The sequence below is a fragment of the Talpa europaea genome, assembly GCF_964194135.1.
Source record: "Talpa europaea genome assembly, chromosome: 9".
NCBI classification, from domain to species: Eukaryota; Metazoa; Chordata; class Mammalia; order Eulipotyphla; family Talpidae; genus Talpa; species Talpa europaea.
Window position 1 is genome coordinate 117183951 of NC_140076.1, and position 17372 is coordinate 117201322.

Sequence of the window (17372 nt, forward strand, 5' to 3'; positions counted from 1 at the left end):
TCTTTGCCTTCACTATCACTGCTTTGGGTGATGTGTCTGTAAAGATGTCTTTGATGTGCAAATCACACAGTGTTTCGCCTATATTTCCTTCTATGTATTTTATGGTTTCAGGTCTTATGTCTAGTTCTTTAATCCATTTTGAGTTGATTTTTGTGTATGGTGTGAGGTAGTGGTCAAGCTTCATTCTTTTGCATGTAGCAACCCAGTTTTCCCAGCACCATTTATTGAACAAACTTTCTTTGCTTCAATGCATAGTCTTTGATCCTTTGTCAAAGATTAGTTGACCATAAATCTGTGGGTTTATTTCTGGATTTTCTATTCGATTCCATTGGTCTGTATGTCTGTTCTTGTTCCAATACCATGCAGTTTTGATGATTATGGCTTTGTAGTAGAGTTTGAAGACTGGGAGTGTGATGCCTGCATTCCCTTCTTTTTTTTTCAGGAGAGCTTTGGCTATTCAGGGTTTTTGGTGATTCCATATGAATTTCATCAATAATTGTTCTATTTCTTTGAAGAATGACATTGAAATTTTGATTGGAATAGCATTGAATCTGTATATTGCTTTTGGTAGGATGGCCATTTTAATGAAGTTTATTCTTCCAATCCATGAGCAGGGGATGTCTTTGCATTTCTTTGTGTCTTCTTCTATTTTTTTAACAGTGTTTTACAGTTTTCTTTGTATAGGTCCTTTACCTCTTTTGTTAGATTTATTCTCAAATATTTGATTTTTTTTTGTTTCGATAATAAAAGGGATTTTTTTAATTTCTTCTTCCTCAGATTTATTGTTTGTGTATAGGAAGGCTACTGATTTTTCGTGTTTTGTATCCTGCCACTTTACTGAACTGATTGATGAGTTGAATTAGTTTTTCTGTGGAGTTTTTAGGGTTCTCCATGTATATTATCATATCATCTGCAAATAGTGATAGTTTTACTTCTTCTTTCCCTATTTGGATTCCTTGTATGTCCTTCTCTTGTCTTATTGCCCTGGCTAGGACCTCTATTAGTATTATATTGAAGAGCAGTGGTGAGAGAGGACATCCTTGTCTTGTTCCTTTAGGAAAGGCCTTCAGCTTTCGCCATTGAGAATAATGTTGGCAGTGGGTTTGTCGTATGTGGCTTTATCACGTTAAGGTATGTTCCTTCTATCCCAAGAATTTCAAGGGCCTTCCTCTAAATGGATATTGGACTTTGTAGAATGCTTTCTCAACATCTATTGATGTGATCATATGGTTTTCCTTTTTCTTTTTGTTGATGTGTTGGATTACACGTATTGATTTTTGTATATTGAACCATCCTTGTGCCCCTGGGATGAATCCCACTTGATCGTGGTGTACTATCCCTTTGATGCATTGTTGGATTCTGTTGGCAAGGATTTTATTGAGGATTTTTGCATCAGTGTTCATTAGGGAGATTGGCCTGTGATTTTCTTTTTTCGTGCTGTCTTTGTTTGGCTTTGGTATTAGTGTAATGCTGGCTTTTTGGAACATATTTGGTAGCATTCCTTCTTTTTCAATTTTTGGAAAGCGTGTGTAGGATAGACACTAATTCACTGCTGAACGTTTAGTAGAATTCATTTGTGAAGCCGTCTGGGCCTGGTCTTTTGTTTTTGGGGAGTGCTTTGATTACTGCCTCAATTGGTCTGTTTAGTTGTTCTATTTCTTCTTTGTCCAGCGTTGGATGATTATATCATTCTAGGAATTTGTCCATTTCTTCTAGGTTGTTGAATTTGTTTGCATATAAGTGTTCATAGTAATCTCTGATTATTCTTTTGATTTCTACTGAGTCTGTTGTGATTTCTCCTCTCTCATTTGTAATCCTATTTATATGTTTTCTCCCTTTTTTTCTTTGTGAGCCTGGTTAGAGGTTTGTCTATTTTAATTTTTTTCAAGGAACCATTTTTGGTTGCATTGATCTTTTGGATTGTTTTTTTAATTTCCAGTTTGTTTATTTCTGCTTTGATTTTTATTATTTCCTTTCTTCTACTGGCTTTAGGGATTTTTGTTGTTCTTTTTCTAGCTCTTTGAGATGTGAGATTAGTTTGTTTCTTGGAGTTCTTTCTTGTTTGTTGATGTGATCCTGTATTGCTCTATATTTTCCTCTTAATTACTGCTTTTGCTGCATCCCATACCTCCTGGAAAGTGGTGTCCTCCTTGTCATTCAACTCAAAGTATTTTTTAACATCTTCTTTGAGCTCCTCATTAGTCCAGTGGTCTTCCAGTAGTGTGGATTTCCATGACGTGGGAGTGTTCCTTGTTTTCTTCTCATGATTTATTTCTAACTTGATGCCTTTATGATCAGAGAAGATAGTTGGAATGATTTTGATCTTCATGTATCTGTTGATGTTTGTCTTGTGGCCCAGTATGTGAATGATTGCGGAGAATGATCCATGCACACTTGAGAAAAATGTGTACTCAGATTTTTTTGGGGTGCAGTGTCCTATAGATGTCTGTTAAGTCCATGAGTTCTATGTCTTTATTTAGGGCTCTAGTGTCTTTGTTTATTTTTTGTCTCATTGATCTGTTCACTGGTGAGAGTGGGGTGTTGAAGTCTCCTACTGTATATGCATTTTCTTTAATATCTTTTTTCAGAGCTGACAATAATCATCTAATATATTTTGGTGCTTGTTCATTTGGTGAGTGTATGTTGATGAGTGCTATATCTTCCTGATGTATTGTCCCCTTGATCATAATGTAGTGTCGGTCTATGTCTCTTTTTACCTTTTTTAATTTGAAGTCTATTTCACCTGGTATAAATATGGCTGTTCTTGCATTCTTTTTTGGTCCATTTGCTCTAGCATTATTTTCTAATCTTTTACTTTCATTCTATGTTCATCTTTTTTTTTTAAAGATTTTTTTTTTATTTATTTATACAATCACTGGGTACAGTCACAAGGGCAGGAGGGTGAGAGAATTCACCAGAGCCAGAGTGGGGAACAGAGCAGGCAGAAGGAACGATGTACACTGCTGAGGGGAGCTGCGGGTGGCAGGAGATGTCTGTGCACCATGTGAGACCCTTCTCAGGTGTCCCGGGAGCAGCCAGGTATAGATCCAGCATTGCAGAGGCTGTGGGCAGCTTCGCAACCCAGCGCTCAACTGTTGCGTCACCGGGGAGGCCCTCTATGTTTATCTTTTGTAGTTAAATGTGTTTCTTGGAGACAGCAGAAGTTTGGCTTTTGGTTTTTAATCCAGCCTGCTACTCTGTGTCTTTCTATTCATGATTTTAATCCATTTAAATTTAGAATTAATATTGAGGGGAAGTGATTAACATGGAGATGGGGAACGGCTGTGAGTAAGTTCTCCCATAAAAGAAAAAGTTAACAGGGAGGTCCCTGTGAGAACTGGGACATGGAAGATAAACTGGCGACTCTGGCAAACTGCCCGAAGAAGAAAGTTGCCATAAAAGAGGAGGAGAGGGGAGGAAATCTCAGAACCCTGCTACCCTCCCCCACCCACAAAGTCAGCAACAGAAAGGAGGAAAAAAAAAATCAACCAACAAGAACAAACTACACATCAGGCGGGACTGTGAGTGGAAAGGACCTATTTCAGGCACTGCACCCTGTGAACTGGAACTGTGGAGATCAGTGCAGTAATTGCTATGGAGGTGAGCGAATGACTCCAGGTGCCATTAGAGGAAAACAAGGACTCCATGGAGACCTACAAATAGCCCAAGGCCAGCCGGTAAGCTTGTGCGGAAAAGCAGCGCTTGAAAAGCATTTGCAGATTGGGAATTGTGGCTGCTCCGGTCCCGGCGCTTGCGACCTAGGCTTACTGGGAGACTTATGGGGGCCCTCATTGAGGTGAATGTCCCTCACTGAGTAATCAGAAACCAGGTGCCAGGACATGGGAGTGGGGTGCAAATGGCGCCATTTCTTCGGTCACTGAACTGGGCTACAGCCTGCATCCTGGATAGGAGGGCTTCGGAACTGAGATCCAGGGCATGAAATTTGGGGCGTGGGATCCCCATGACAGTGGGGCCACAGGGCAGACACAGCACCTCCACGCCATTGAGGCGCTCCACGCCACTCCCACTCTATTCCCCTGGACCCATGGGAAAAAAGCAGTTCTGGAGGACACTAGGAAAGATCTCTGGTGCCACCTAGTGACCAGAAAAAAATCACCAACATCCTGATAGTTGGAAACCAGGGATCCTCAAAGCACCCTCAGGCTCTGAGAGAGGGTGGGCCACCCAAATGGGGGTAAGGAGGGAAATAAGGCGTGGAGCAAGACCCCATCCTGGAACTGAGAGCCAGGTGCAGGATCCACGGCGTGGGATGCGCCATAGCCGTGGGCACTGCACAGGGTGACAGCCAGTGTTTTGGATCTGATAGCCCTCGTACTGAAAACTAAAGAGGAGAATTCAGGGCATGGGATCCATATAGCTGCGGGCACAGCACCGGGTGAACACGGTGCAGACACAGCACCCAGCTGGAATAAGAGCCCCTGTTTTGAGGTGCTCCTCTCTGCCCCCTCTCTGTTTCTCAGAGAACCACTGGGAAAAAGCACAGGTCAGCAAATACGGGTCTCTGGCACCACATCACGACCAGAACAAAATCACCAACTAGCTGATTCCCTGTTGGAACTGAGTAAATACAGAGGGAGGGAACTGTAAGGGACAGTGCCCAGCAACACAGCATCAACACCCTGCTGGAGTTTTTGCCTACCAGTGCTGGTCTTAGTCTGGTAAACAGTTTCCGACACACCTAAAGGAGCACTCCAAAGAGATGCCCGCCAACACCAGTGGCACAGCAGGCCAACACATAGAACTAATTAGAAAGAAAACAACAGGGAGAAGAAAAATTATAAATAATGAAGTAATCCCACAGGAGGACATACCACAAAAAGAAATACAGCACCAGAGCTCAACAATGACATAGAAGAACTTCTCGGCCTATCAGATGGAGAATTAGTTATCATCATGATTAAAAAGCAGAAAGAAAATGAAAAGGAAAACATGATTTGAGACAAATAACCACTGAACTGAAGAATGAAATTGAGACCTTAAGAAAGAAAAGAAACGCAGGAGATTAAAAGATTACTAGAGGAGATAAAGAACTCTGGGAAAAGCAATGAAAACAGTATTGATGAAATGGAAGAACGGATCAGTCCTATTAAAGATACAGAAATAAAAAGAGCCAAAAGAAAAAAGGAGAGGGAAGTGCAAATGAAGCAGTATGAGGAGACTCTTAGACAATTATCAGACTCCATGAAGAGAGGAAATATAAGAGTTATAGGCATTCCATAAGGTGAGGAGAGAGACAAAGAAACTGAGAAATTATTCAAGGAGATAATTGAAGAAAACTTCCCAAACATGAAAAAGGAGACGAATATAGACATGCAAGAAGTGAGAAGAATTCTCAGTTACCACGATGAGAAGAAAACTGCAGCAAGACACCTAATACTAAAGCTTGCAAGAGTCCAAGACAAGGAAAAAATAATGAAACTGGCAAGGGGGACGAAACAGATAACATATAAGGGAAAGCCAATCAGGTTAACTTCAGACTTCTCCGAAGAAACATTACGGGCAAGAAGCAGGTTAACTTCAGACTTCTCTGAAGAAACATTACGGGCAAGAAGAGAATGGAGTAACATATTCAGCAAATTTCAAGAGAGCAAATGTCAACCAAGAGTACTTTACCCAGCAAAGCTCTCCTTCCTCTACGAAGAAAAAATATGGACCTTCCCAGACAAACAGAAACTCCAGAAATGCATCACAACTAAACCCCCACTGCAAAAAAATTCTACAAGAAGTCCTAAAGCCAAAACCAACAGAGGAATAAAGCAAGGAATAAAATCACAAAAAAGGCAAACAAAATGGCAAAGACAGATGCCAGCATATCAATATTAACACTAAATGTAAATGGGTTAAACTCATCAATAAAAATACACAGAGTAGCAGGCTGGATTAAAAAAGAAAATCCAACCTGCTGTCGCCAGGAAACACATTTAACCACAAAAGATAAACATAGACTGAAAGTAGAAGGTTGGAAAACAATAGACCAACAAAGAAGGCAGGTGACTGATTTTCTTTTTGCGGTGTGTCCTTCCCCTGCGGGCATGCTTGGTTGTTTCTATTTTTCCTTCTTCTTGCTGTTTGCTTTCTAATGAGTTCTACGTGTCGGGACGTCGTGCCACTGGAGTTGGGGTGCCTCTCTCTGGATTGCGCCTTCAGGGCTGTTGGACTCTGTTTACCAGTTCAGGTCCAGCCCTGTTCGGCCAAAACGCCACCAGGGTGTTGATGCCCTGGCTGTGCTGCTGGGCATTGTCTCTCGCAGCCCCCCCTCCCTGTTCGCCCTGCTCTCCTGGGGAAGTAGCTAGTTGTGATTTTGCTCCGGCCACGAGGTGGCGCCAGAGACCGCTCCTCGCAACCTGTGCTTTTCCCTGTGGTTCTCGAGGGCCGGAGGGGCGACCTCAACCCAGGCCCGTCCTCGCGCTGCGCGCTGTGTGCACCCCGTGTTCACCGCGGGCCGCGCCTGCAGCTGTGGGTCCCGCGCCCTGAGTTCTGGCTCTAGTGCTCAGACCCAAGCCGCTGCCTGTCCCCTGCGCCGTGCCCACCGTCACGGCGTGTCCTTGCCCTGGACCCCACGCCCGCCTCGCAGTTCCGGAATGGGGTCTCGCGCCACACCTCGTTTCCCATGAAGCCCAATGTTGCGCGGCCCACCCCCTCGCAGAGCCTGAGAGTGTTTTGGAACCCCTGGCTGCCACCTGTCCCAAAGTCGGGGATTTTGTTCTGACCAGCAGGTGGCGCCGGAGAGCTTTCCTCGTGTCCCCCCAACTGTGCTTCCTCCCCTGGGGTCTCCGGGGAGGAGAGGGGGGGTGGCTGCATGCCTCAGTGGCTTGGGGTGCTGTGTCTGCCCCTACCCTGTTGTCATGGGGATCCCAGCCCCGAGTTTCCTGCCCGCGGGCTCAGTTCCAAGCCCCCAGGTCCAGGACGCGGGCCGTGGCCCAGTTCAGTGTCCGCGAAGTGGCGCCTTTGCACCCGCTCCTGCGCCCGGGCACTGGTTCCGATGATCCGGCGAGGGTCCTTCCCCTCGTGTCGCCCCCGTGGCTGCCGCAGCCCCAGGTCGCGGGTGCGGGGACCTGGCGGCCCAGGCCCGCGTGCTGCCGGGCGCTCGCTTCTCCGCAGGGCTCGCGCCGGCCTGGGCGCCCGGGGTCTCGGGGAGCCCTTCTCTCCTCTGAGGGCTCCGGGAGGGTCCGCGGGCCTCGGAAGCACCGGGCCAGGGTGCCGGGGTGCCGGGCCTGCAGCGGGGCCTTCCCGCCCCCGGATCTCCAGCTCGCTCTGGGCTTTGTTTTTGCGTCTCCCCTTGCTGTGGGCCGGAGGGCGCGCAGGGCGGGTTCCGAGCTTCCCTGTCGCCGGGACGGTCCCCGCGGCTTCCCGGGGCAGCCGGCCCGCGCCGCCCTCGGTCATCTTCCCTCCCGATTCCCCAGGGACCTGCGCCTTTCCTCCCTGGCCGTCGTCTTCGGGGGCTCCCTTGCTCGCGCCCCGTGGATCTGGGAGCCGGGTTTGTCCTGCAGTCGCTCTGGGGTGGCCTCGGAAGTCGGGAGTCAGCGCCTCGCGCCTCCCCCGGGAGTCTGAGGCCTCCTGCTGTGCAGGCGGTGGTTGTCCACGTGAGCTTCACAGTGTTGGCCCATTTCTGTGAAGACTGTCATGAGACGTGCCCGGGAGCTGCGCGGAATCTGTACCTTGCTTTGGTTCGAGCCCATTTTCTGGTGTTGGTTCTTCCATCCCTGAGCAGAGAGGACCTTTGCAGTTCTCGGTCTTCCCTTCTCGGTGTTTTGTAGTTTTCCTTGGCGCGATCTTGCACCCCCTTTGTTAGGCTCATTTCCAGGTACTTAATTTGCGAGTGTCCATTTGCACATGGAATGGTTTTCCTGATCTCTCTCTCTGAACATTGATTTGTTTGCATATAGTAAGGCTGCTGATTTTGGGTATGGATTTTGTGATGTGGAACTTCACTAAACACGTGCATTGTTTTAGTTTTCTGTGGATTTTTCAAAGACTCTGCATAGTGTCCTGTCACCTGAATAGGATGCTAGTTTCACTTCTTTCCTGCTTGGGTGCCTTTGATGGCTCTCTCTTGCCTAATTGCCTTTGCTATCACCCCAAACCTCTTGGGTCTTCTGCCCCCCAACCTCCCCCCCCCTTTTTTCTCTCTTTGGGAAATCTTGTATGGACAAATATTGAAGCTGCCTGATTATTTTCTCAGCTGATGGTTTGACTGACTGTCCCATCGAAGGCTTCCTTATTTCTCTTAAACTTTTTAAAAATTAAAAATTTTATTTTTCTTCTCTTCATAGTGTACAATTTATGCCTCTTACCAGAGACAACAAATTATTTCATCTTTGTTCCTTTGTATATTATAATATTTTTACCTTGAAGCATTTTTTCCAACGTGGACTTCATGTTGATTCTTTCTTACAGCTGCCATTGTTTACTTGCCGTGATACCATGTCTTTGTTGTGTGATTTATCCATTTGATTCATGAGCATATTGTTCATACTTGCTTCAATTCCTTCTGTGATGATTGCAGATCTGTATACTGTCTGACTCTGCTTCTAATGCTAATGACCGCCTTTGTAATTTTCTGTTACATGAGAGCGAAGGCCTTTATTGGGCCTTTGTAATTGTGTGGTCTTGAGCCTATTATCTTAGGAATAAATTTCAGGCATTCATAGGCTGTGTGTCCCCGAGAGTGACCTTCCAAATTACGTTTTAGCCTTCCCGTTCCTGAGGTGAGTGAGCAAAGTGTGTTGAGCTGTTGTTGGGGAAACATCCTTCTGGGCTAAGGCTCAGGTGAAGATTATTGTCCCAGAGTGTTTGCCTTTGCTTCAAAAAACGCTCTGTGCTCTTTCACACAGGCAGGAGGGAACCTTTCATCCCTCTTCATCTTGAGGACCTGGTGTGGCTCCTGGCCCCTGTCCAAATGAATGAGGTTCCCCCCACCAGCCACGCACCTTCCTTGCAAAGACTGCAGTCTCAGGGCTTTTCCCTTTCCGTGGGCCCACCTTCACCTTGCAGCATTTCCACCCCAGCTTGTGTGAATGGCCAAAAACCTGTAAAAGTGTTTCTACAACATTACAAATTAAAATGTGTAACATTTTTTTTATAGATAGTTTATTTTGAAACAGCTAGCGACAAGTTGATGTATCTTTGGTTTGAAGTTGATATTTGCTCCAGTTGAGCACACATCACTCACCCATGTGTATTCCCTGAGGCAGAGGCTGCACATACATGGGAGAGAGCTGTAATCAGTGCTTTGGGGTCATGAAGGATGGGGAGATAATTGCTACACATTTGCCTCAGGGACCGAGTGCATTTGGGGACAGTGTCTCTGATGGCTGAGTGTGCAACAGCACATTGACCCCGGACTTTTGAAGCATTGGCTTCAAGGTATTTATCCTCTCGTTTGGGCCGGCTTTGTGATTCTGATCCTGGAAGAAGTTTGAAATGTATCAACAACACTTCATAAACAGCATTGATTTTGTTCTTGTGAGTAAGTAGGAGTGTTTTTCTCTGGAAATGTGTGAAGAGGTGTGTTATGCTTCAAGCTGATTAATATATGATGCGCCCTCCTAGTGTATATAATGGGAAACCTCAGAAACGCCCATCTATTAAAATTATTTGCACATCTGTAGATTATTCACACATTATTCCTTCAGAATAAGCAGTTTAGTTTATTTAAAATGGTATTTTTAAAAGGGAATTTCTGATTGAAGGTTGATAATCTGGTGTCATTTTATTTTCAAAGAGGCACAATATGCTAACTCCAGGGTCAGGGAAGCAGTCAATTTTATGTAAGAAAGACTGAACCTGTTCATATCAGCTGTCTCTCTCCATAGTTCAGTCTTAACCTGAAAGACATTTTGAACACTGGAGGGACTTGACGTGTTCCACTTAAGTAAAATTACAAGAGCTTTCCCCGTGATATTCTCTAAACACACACTATTTTTTGATTGAATTGTTACTCACCTGCCTCAGTTAAAAGAGATCATTTTCAGGATCTAATTGAGTTCACTACCAATTAATTTTTCTCGTTGGTAGTATTTCATGGGACTCTGTACACATGCACACATACATAGATGCATCTATATCTGCCTGTGTGTTCCTCTTTTAATGTGTACCATATTTTATTTTGTTAAAGATTTATTTATTTTTATATAAGAACTGGGGTACAGGCCAGAGGCATGGGAGGGTGAGCGTATTCACCAGAGACAGAGCGGGGAGCAGAACAGGCAGAAGGACTGAAAGCACTGCTGAGGGGAGCAGCAGGCGAGAGGCAGGAAAGATCTGCCGTGCCATGTGGGCATCTACCTGGCTAGCCAGGAATCGAACTCATGCTGCAGAGGCCGCGGACAGCTTCACAGGGCTCCACTCAACCTGCTCGCCACCAGGGAGCCCCATGTGAACCATGTTTTAAGTAAATCAAAATACAAACTTGCATGACGTATTTTACCACTTTGCATTGATGGGTCTCATATACATTAATCAAGAACCTCTTTTGGAAATAATCTGTTGGTGTTTTGGAGGCCAATAAAGTGTATTTAGAAAAAGTGGCATGTTAAGTTCCTTATAAAGTTTATTTTAATACATCGGTACAAAATTAATTGATCAAAAAGAATCATTCCTTAGCTCTCTCTGGAGGCTGAGAAGCTAGTGACTGCCCTGTGTTCTTAGAAATAAGGAAAATTTCAGGCTCCATGAATGTCTTTGTGGGGTGGCAGACTATACGGTTCTCTTTTAATTCTCACTGTATGCTGTTCATTTCCCTGGGAATGTAAAGGTTGAGGAAAGAGGTGAATTTTGTATATGGTGTGGTAATGAAGGGCCTTGGAACACCCCCCTCTTTGTCTGGCTTATTTAATCTCTAAAAGGTATTTAATTTTTAAAATACCTTGCATACCCTTATTTATTTAAATAGAATACATGCTATTTTATGTAAAATAATGTCAAATCTGCCAAATTCTGTGTGGGGATTGTGGGTTGTTCATGTATAGATTCCCCAACTTAGTCCACACGATTGCACACCGCTACCTCCATTTCATCTCTCTGTGGGTGCTGCGTATGTGGGCAGGGACAGCAGGTGTCATTCCTGTCCTGTGTGTTAGAGTTTTGTGAATTCAGTTATGTGGCACCTCACGAGGGGCTTTGGATGTTGTTGAACAGCACTGATGCCACCTGCAATAGCGGCTTTCAGCACTCAGTGATACAATGATATGATCTTAATATGAAGCTTTTTTGTTTTCTATTACTTAAAGTATATGAAAGTTCCCTATTTTACATCCTTTTTGAGAGGAAAAGTAGCTAGTCAGCATAACAACCTAATATTTTCATTTAACACAGAATTGAAGCCCAAATTAATCTCAGGAAATTGCTTTCTCCTGTCCTGGTCACTTCAGAAGTTCCTTTAAGTTCATGTTTGAACAAGACATGAAAGAAAGAAAATAAAGGGGAAAGGAAATACAAGGAGAAAGGAAAATAAAGGAGAAAGGGTCTTCTATCCTTTTCGTTGCTGCTGTGCCCCCATTGCTTCCCGCACAGAAAGAAGCACATTTACCACTCTCAGTCTGCTCCTGTCAGGTATGTGTTTCTGCCAACTGCTGATCACTGGATGCTCTTCCTTTCCAGAGTCACTGTGTCCTGGTCTGCACACTTTAGTCCTCTGTACTCTCCCCCCAGGAAGCTTGCTTGATTGAGTAGATCTGTAAGACTCCATATATATATATATATATTTAAAAGATTTATTTTATTTATACAAGAGCTGGGGTGCAGGCCAGAAGGATGGGAGTGTGAGAGGATTCACCAGAGACAGAGCAGGGAGCAGAACAGGCAGACAGACCAAAAGCACTGCTGAGGGGAGCAGTGGGCGAGACCGGAGAGGTCTGCGGCGCCATGTGGGTCTCTCCCTGCCCGGCTGGGAATCATACCTGCACTGCAGAAGCTGCAGACAGCTTCACAGTGCTGGGCTCAACCCAAAGCACCACCGGGGAGGCCCTGTAAGACTCAGTATAACTGTGCAGCTTCAAGCAAAAGTCCTATTAAATTATATGTTTGTAAAATGAATCTGCAGAGAAAAAAATTATTTCCTTTTACCAACATGTGAGATTTCTGGAGTTAATTGGAAGTCATGTGGAAAAGAATTAATAATTACTAGGTTGCCTTTATTCTGACCCCGAAGTCTCATCTACTTTGTTCGTACATGGTCTGTCCTGTGGATAAGACAGAGGACTAAACACCTGATCCAAACAAAGCACACAAGACTGTTCCATGTGTGGAAGAGTCTTCTGTTGTCTCTAAGATTCTTAGTAAAGGCACATGTATTATTTTCCTGAAACAAAAAGATGATAGGTTTGGAAATAGTGGACTTGAGATATTAGAAAGCAATGTATGATTTGATTTGGTATATTTCATTATAGACTAAACAAAATGCTTTTGAGAAAAATCTCCAAATATACCAAATAGGAGCACGAGCATGGCATGGCTGAGCAACCAGACCTCAGGCAGTGATTTCATCCTCTTGGATCTGTTCCACGGCACCCCGGTGCCCTGGGTCCTCTTCACACTCACGGTGCTGGATCTCCTGGTCGCCCTGTTCGGCAACACCATAATAATCATCCTCATCTGGGCTGACCCTCTTCTCCACACCCCCATGTACTTTCTGCTCAGCCAGCTGTCCCTCATGGATCTCCTCTATATCTGCACAGTTGTCCCCAAAATGGCGGTGGTCTTTCTGTCTGGGGACCACCGCATCTCCTTCATTGGGTGTAGCTTCCAGATGTTTCTGTTCACCACACTTGCTGGCTCAGAGTTCCTTCTGCTGGCGGTCATGGCTTATGACCGCTACGTGGCCATCTGCCAGCCTCTGCGCTACCCCATCCTCATGCGTCCCAGGGTCTGTGTGCTCCTCGTGCTTGTGACCTGGCTGAGTGCTGTGCTCAATTCCTTGATCCATGTGGTCTATACTCTGACACTCCCTTACTGCGCCTCCAGGGAAATCCATCATTTCTTCTGTGAGATCCCAGCCCTCCTCAAAGTGGCCTGTGCTGACACTTCACAATATGAAAAGGGGATTTATTTTAGTGCTGTGATTTTTTACATCCCTCCCATCTTAGGCATTCTGTGCTCCTATGGAAAGATACTGTCCACTGTACTGGGCATGGGATCAGGCCAGGCTCTTAGGAAAACCTTGGCTACTTGCTCTTCTCACATGAGTGTGGTGTTCCTCTTCTATGGGGCTGCCATCACCAAATACCTTGTGCCAAAGTCCTACCACTCACCGAAGCAGGAAGAAGTGGTCTCTGTGTTCTACACCATCATAACACCCATGCTCAACCCCCTCATCTACAGCCTGCGGAACAAGGACGTCACTAGAGCTTTTAGGAAGGTTTTCAGAGTGTGAGGAATTGTGGAGTTTGCTGTGTCTACTGTAAACCTATAAGAGCGTTGCCAATTGCTTCGGAAGTGAATAGAAGATGTATTTATACCTTCATTTACATTGAGCTGTAGAAAACAGTTATTTTCAGAAATAGAGGACAAAACCATAATTGTGTACTGAATAAAATGTAATATCATTTAAAAACATTTATCATGTCTACCTTCTGTAGTCAATGATGACATATATTGGAATCTTGATAACTAATTGGCCGTTACAATGTATTTCTTCTTTGTAATTGTCTTATTTATTGTATTTTCAAAATGCGTGTGTTCAGAAACATGAACCGTGATGCCTGTAAGCAGTTGCCTGTACTGAGCGTGTAGATGTATCGTCACAGTGATGGATATTGTAAAGTATTTATTCTTTCTAGATTTATAGACATGTCCCCAAATGATCCTTTCTCTCAAACCTGGCTTGGAAATTTAGAGTGAAACTGTTGCTCTATTATATGTGTTGGTGTACATTGTTCAGTGTCTGGAATGTTTATTTTCCAGACTTAAACCCTTCGAGCAATAAACTGACATAAAATATCGCATGACTTTAGGATGTGACATGTAGACACTCAACTACATGTTGAAACGACCACAGTGCAGTCACCATCCCACCCAGCAGACTTAACTGTTAGGCTGTAGCCTCTTGACCTCATCTGTTTCACACTCTTCAACCCCCACTTCCATCTGGTCACCCCCCTTTTTCTCTCTGTCTACTTTTGTTTTCTTTGTCAATTTCCTTTAAATGAACTCATGGGTATTTGTCTTCTCCTGCTTACCCATTTCCTTGGCATTTTTCTTTCCAGGCTCACCCGTGCTGTCACATAGGATGACACTCAGCTTTTTTAATAAAATGTTTGAAGGTTTTCCTCTATATTGGTACCATCCTACCTACACGCGCGCGCACACACACACACACACACACACCCCGTCCCCTGTCCATTCATGCATCACTGGAATCTAAGTCTACTCCCCGTGTAGTGATGGTGTCATTGATTCTGGAACCAGCCACCTCAGTGGCTGGAGCGGCAGCAGCGAGGCTGGTCTCTCCTGCTGCTCCAGCACAAGCCAGTCCTGGCCGTGGCTCCTCAGGGCCCAGCAACCGCCCTTTTGTGGGTATTTCCTGGCTTGTGGGATGGGCCAGTTAGGTGTGAGCTGTGAGCTGACTGTGTGCTAAATGGCCCAGTAGCCACAAGATCGAAAAATGGTCCAATCAAACTTGTGGGTGGTGCCCCCTGAGAGAGGACAGAAGCAGGGTTGGCGGGGGCTGTAGTGTCATGGTTCTAGGCTGAGGAAAGGAGGACCAGAAGCTGCAGAGGAGAGAAGAGAAGAATCCAGCAGGGACCTCAGAGGAGGGAAGAGAAGCCGAAGACCTTTGCAGAGACGGGGCCTCGGGCCTGTGTCTCCATGGCCTGAAGGGAGCACCAAAGGCCCCGGGCGGGGTTGGTGTGTCAATGAGCTGTTTGTCGTTGGCGTCATCCAAGCTCTCACAGAGAACTGTGGACACTGGGTGTCTCTGACACCGCCTCTGGGCGTTTCACAGGCAGAATGTGTAGCTGTCCCAGGGTTGCAGGCCTCAGGTGTCTTCTGTGTTACGCCAGCGTTTTGGGTGAAACATTCTTCAGCACATCCAGGAGGCGTGGTGTGGGACACGTGGGTCTCTGAAGCACACTGGGTGCAGATATGATTTGCAGAAAGAGTGTGTTGTGCATGAGCTCCCAGAGAGGAATTTCAGTAACAACAATACTCTCCGTCTCGTTCTATTGCAGGGAGGTGCGTTTGTCTAGGGAAATTAAAGTCTGTTTAAATTTTAGCCTGTCAAACTCTTCATTTTAGGAGCTGGTGTTTGGCAACTCCTGTGCTTAGATTTTTTAAAAAAGATGTATTTATTTATGCATACCAGGACTGGGGTACAGGCCAGAGGTGTAGAGGGTGAGAGGACTCCCCAGAGACAGAGTGGGGAGCAGAAAGGCAGATGACCGAAATCCACTGCTGAGGGGAGCAGCAGGCGAGGCAGGAGAGGTCTGCTGCGCCTGTGGGTCAGCTCCCTGGCCAGGGATTGAACTCGTGCTGCAGTGGCTGCGGATTGCTTCATAGCGCTGTGTCTTTAGCCCTTGCGCCTCCAGGGGGGCCCCCATCCTGTGCCGAGATTTGGGGAAAGAAAGAAATTTCAGTAGCATGAGACTGGAGATGGTGCCGTCGGAGACATCACAGGAAAGCTGCAGAGGCCACTAACTCTCAGCTCTCTTGACATATGTAACAGACCAGGACGTTCCTATTGTAGATGATACTTGTATTTAATCTTCATTCTCTCCAATTACATAATGTGAAATTTTTATTCCAAAAATATATATTTCTTTCCGTAAAGCACCTGAAAGAATTTCTCCAGAATGCCAGTTATGATTCATTGAATTTCGGCTGTGGGAGTAAAATATAGAATTTTGGAATCCACAGCCTAGATTTGAAATGAAGGAGTCCCGCAATCGGCCAGCCCTTCCTTCAAGTGTCATCACTAATGGCAAGAGTGCCAGGGACTAGGGACAGTCTCCCCACGTGTGCAGTTTCGGGCGTGTTCCTGAAGCAAGGAAGGTAGAGAACAGACACAGATTCGAGGCTGGCCTCGGAGGGGGCTGAGCACGTGAGAGACCCGGCCCTTGTTTATTTAGCTTCTCCCGATCTAGATCTAGAACTTTCCAGTCCTGGTTATCATCACTGTTCTGTTATTTTCCCTGGGCATCATGTGAGAAAGACATTTAGGGTGTGTTATGGATTGACAACAGGAGAGGACGTGTGTTGTGGTAACAAGCGATCCTAGAAGATGAGGTGCGTGTGCGCCAAGCTCCTGAGATTCCGCGTGGCCCGAGTCAGAAGAGGGGGAGGAAACAGGCCACTGTGAGCAAGGAGGGAGAAACAGTCATCACTCAACAGTCTCCCGCCAAGCAGGAGCCAGGGCCCGAGGGCTCGACAAGTGGGCTCCCGCGGGCCAGCGGAGATGAGCTAATACTTTCATCTCTCACTCATTCTGAAAACTGAGGAGGAGCGAGCGCCCCCAGACCCGTTTTGTGAGGCCCATATTACTCGGAGACCAGAAGCGGACAAGGACGTCCCAAAGCGGACTCTGGGCCTTCCCTGGGGAGACAGATGTGATAAACCCTCCACGAAGCCGTGGCAAACTGACGTCAAGGGTCGTGGCCACCCCCCGGTGGGCTTTTTCGGGGGGCAGGCTCGGGCCACAGCTCAGATCACGCAGGGGATGACCCCTTCTCGGAGAGGAGCGACAGAAACCCTCTCACCCCTTGGCGGGCGCAGAGGCGGCTCTGGCAAGACGCAAGGTGCATCTGTGGTGAGGATGCTTGGAGCGAGGGGGAAAAGGGGCCACCTCAGTGTGAGACAGGCCAGAAACCTGACCCGCAGGCAGCACCGCGCTCTGGTGAGGAGCTGGACGCCTCCTTAGGGCCAAGGTCTGCTCACTCACGGTAGCCCCGCCACCCCTCACGCCCAGCGCGGCGCAGCGCAGAGGGGCGCACACAGGACCCCGGGCCACGCGTGACCGCAGTGCCCCGAGGTGGGCGGCCGGGAGAGGCCAGGCACCTGCTCGGAGGGTTGCGTCCCGGCGCCCTCGTGGCGGGCGGTCAGGGCGGCCGAGCCGAGCACAGCCCAGAGTGACCAGGGGGGTGTGGCCGCCCGCGACGGGACGCGCTTCGCTTGCAAGGAGGGACGTGGCCGTTTGTGACAGTCATAGAGTAATAAAACACAGCTGTTTAATACGAGCAGTTACATCAACGAGTCTAGCTAAAGAAACTTGTAGAAAGCATGTCAGTGATTGTGTCAGAGTGTGTCTGTCAGGTTTATAAAGTTATCAGCAGTTTAAGTTTTCTACGATTTATAATAATCTGAACGAGCGTGAGATTGTATTGAAGTCATTATTTAGAAACACTAAGCTTCACCCACTA

At 46.4% G+C, this 17372-nt stretch overlaps 1 protein-coding gene across 1 annotated transcript; it reads left to right on the top strand.

The window, feature by feature from the left end:
• Positions 1 to 12466: 12466 nt before the first annotated feature.
• LOC311176871 (olfactory receptor 2T27-like) lies at positions 12467 to 13393 on the top strand (the record flags this gene model as incomplete). The annotated part of the gene is made up of 1 exon (XM_084242510.1): positions 12467 to 13393. The coding sequence occupies one exon, from the start codon at positions 12467 to 12469 to the stop codon at positions 13391 to 13393; it is 927 nt and encodes a 308-aa protein (XP_084098636.1).
• Positions 13394 to 17372: the final 3979 nt, after the last annotated feature.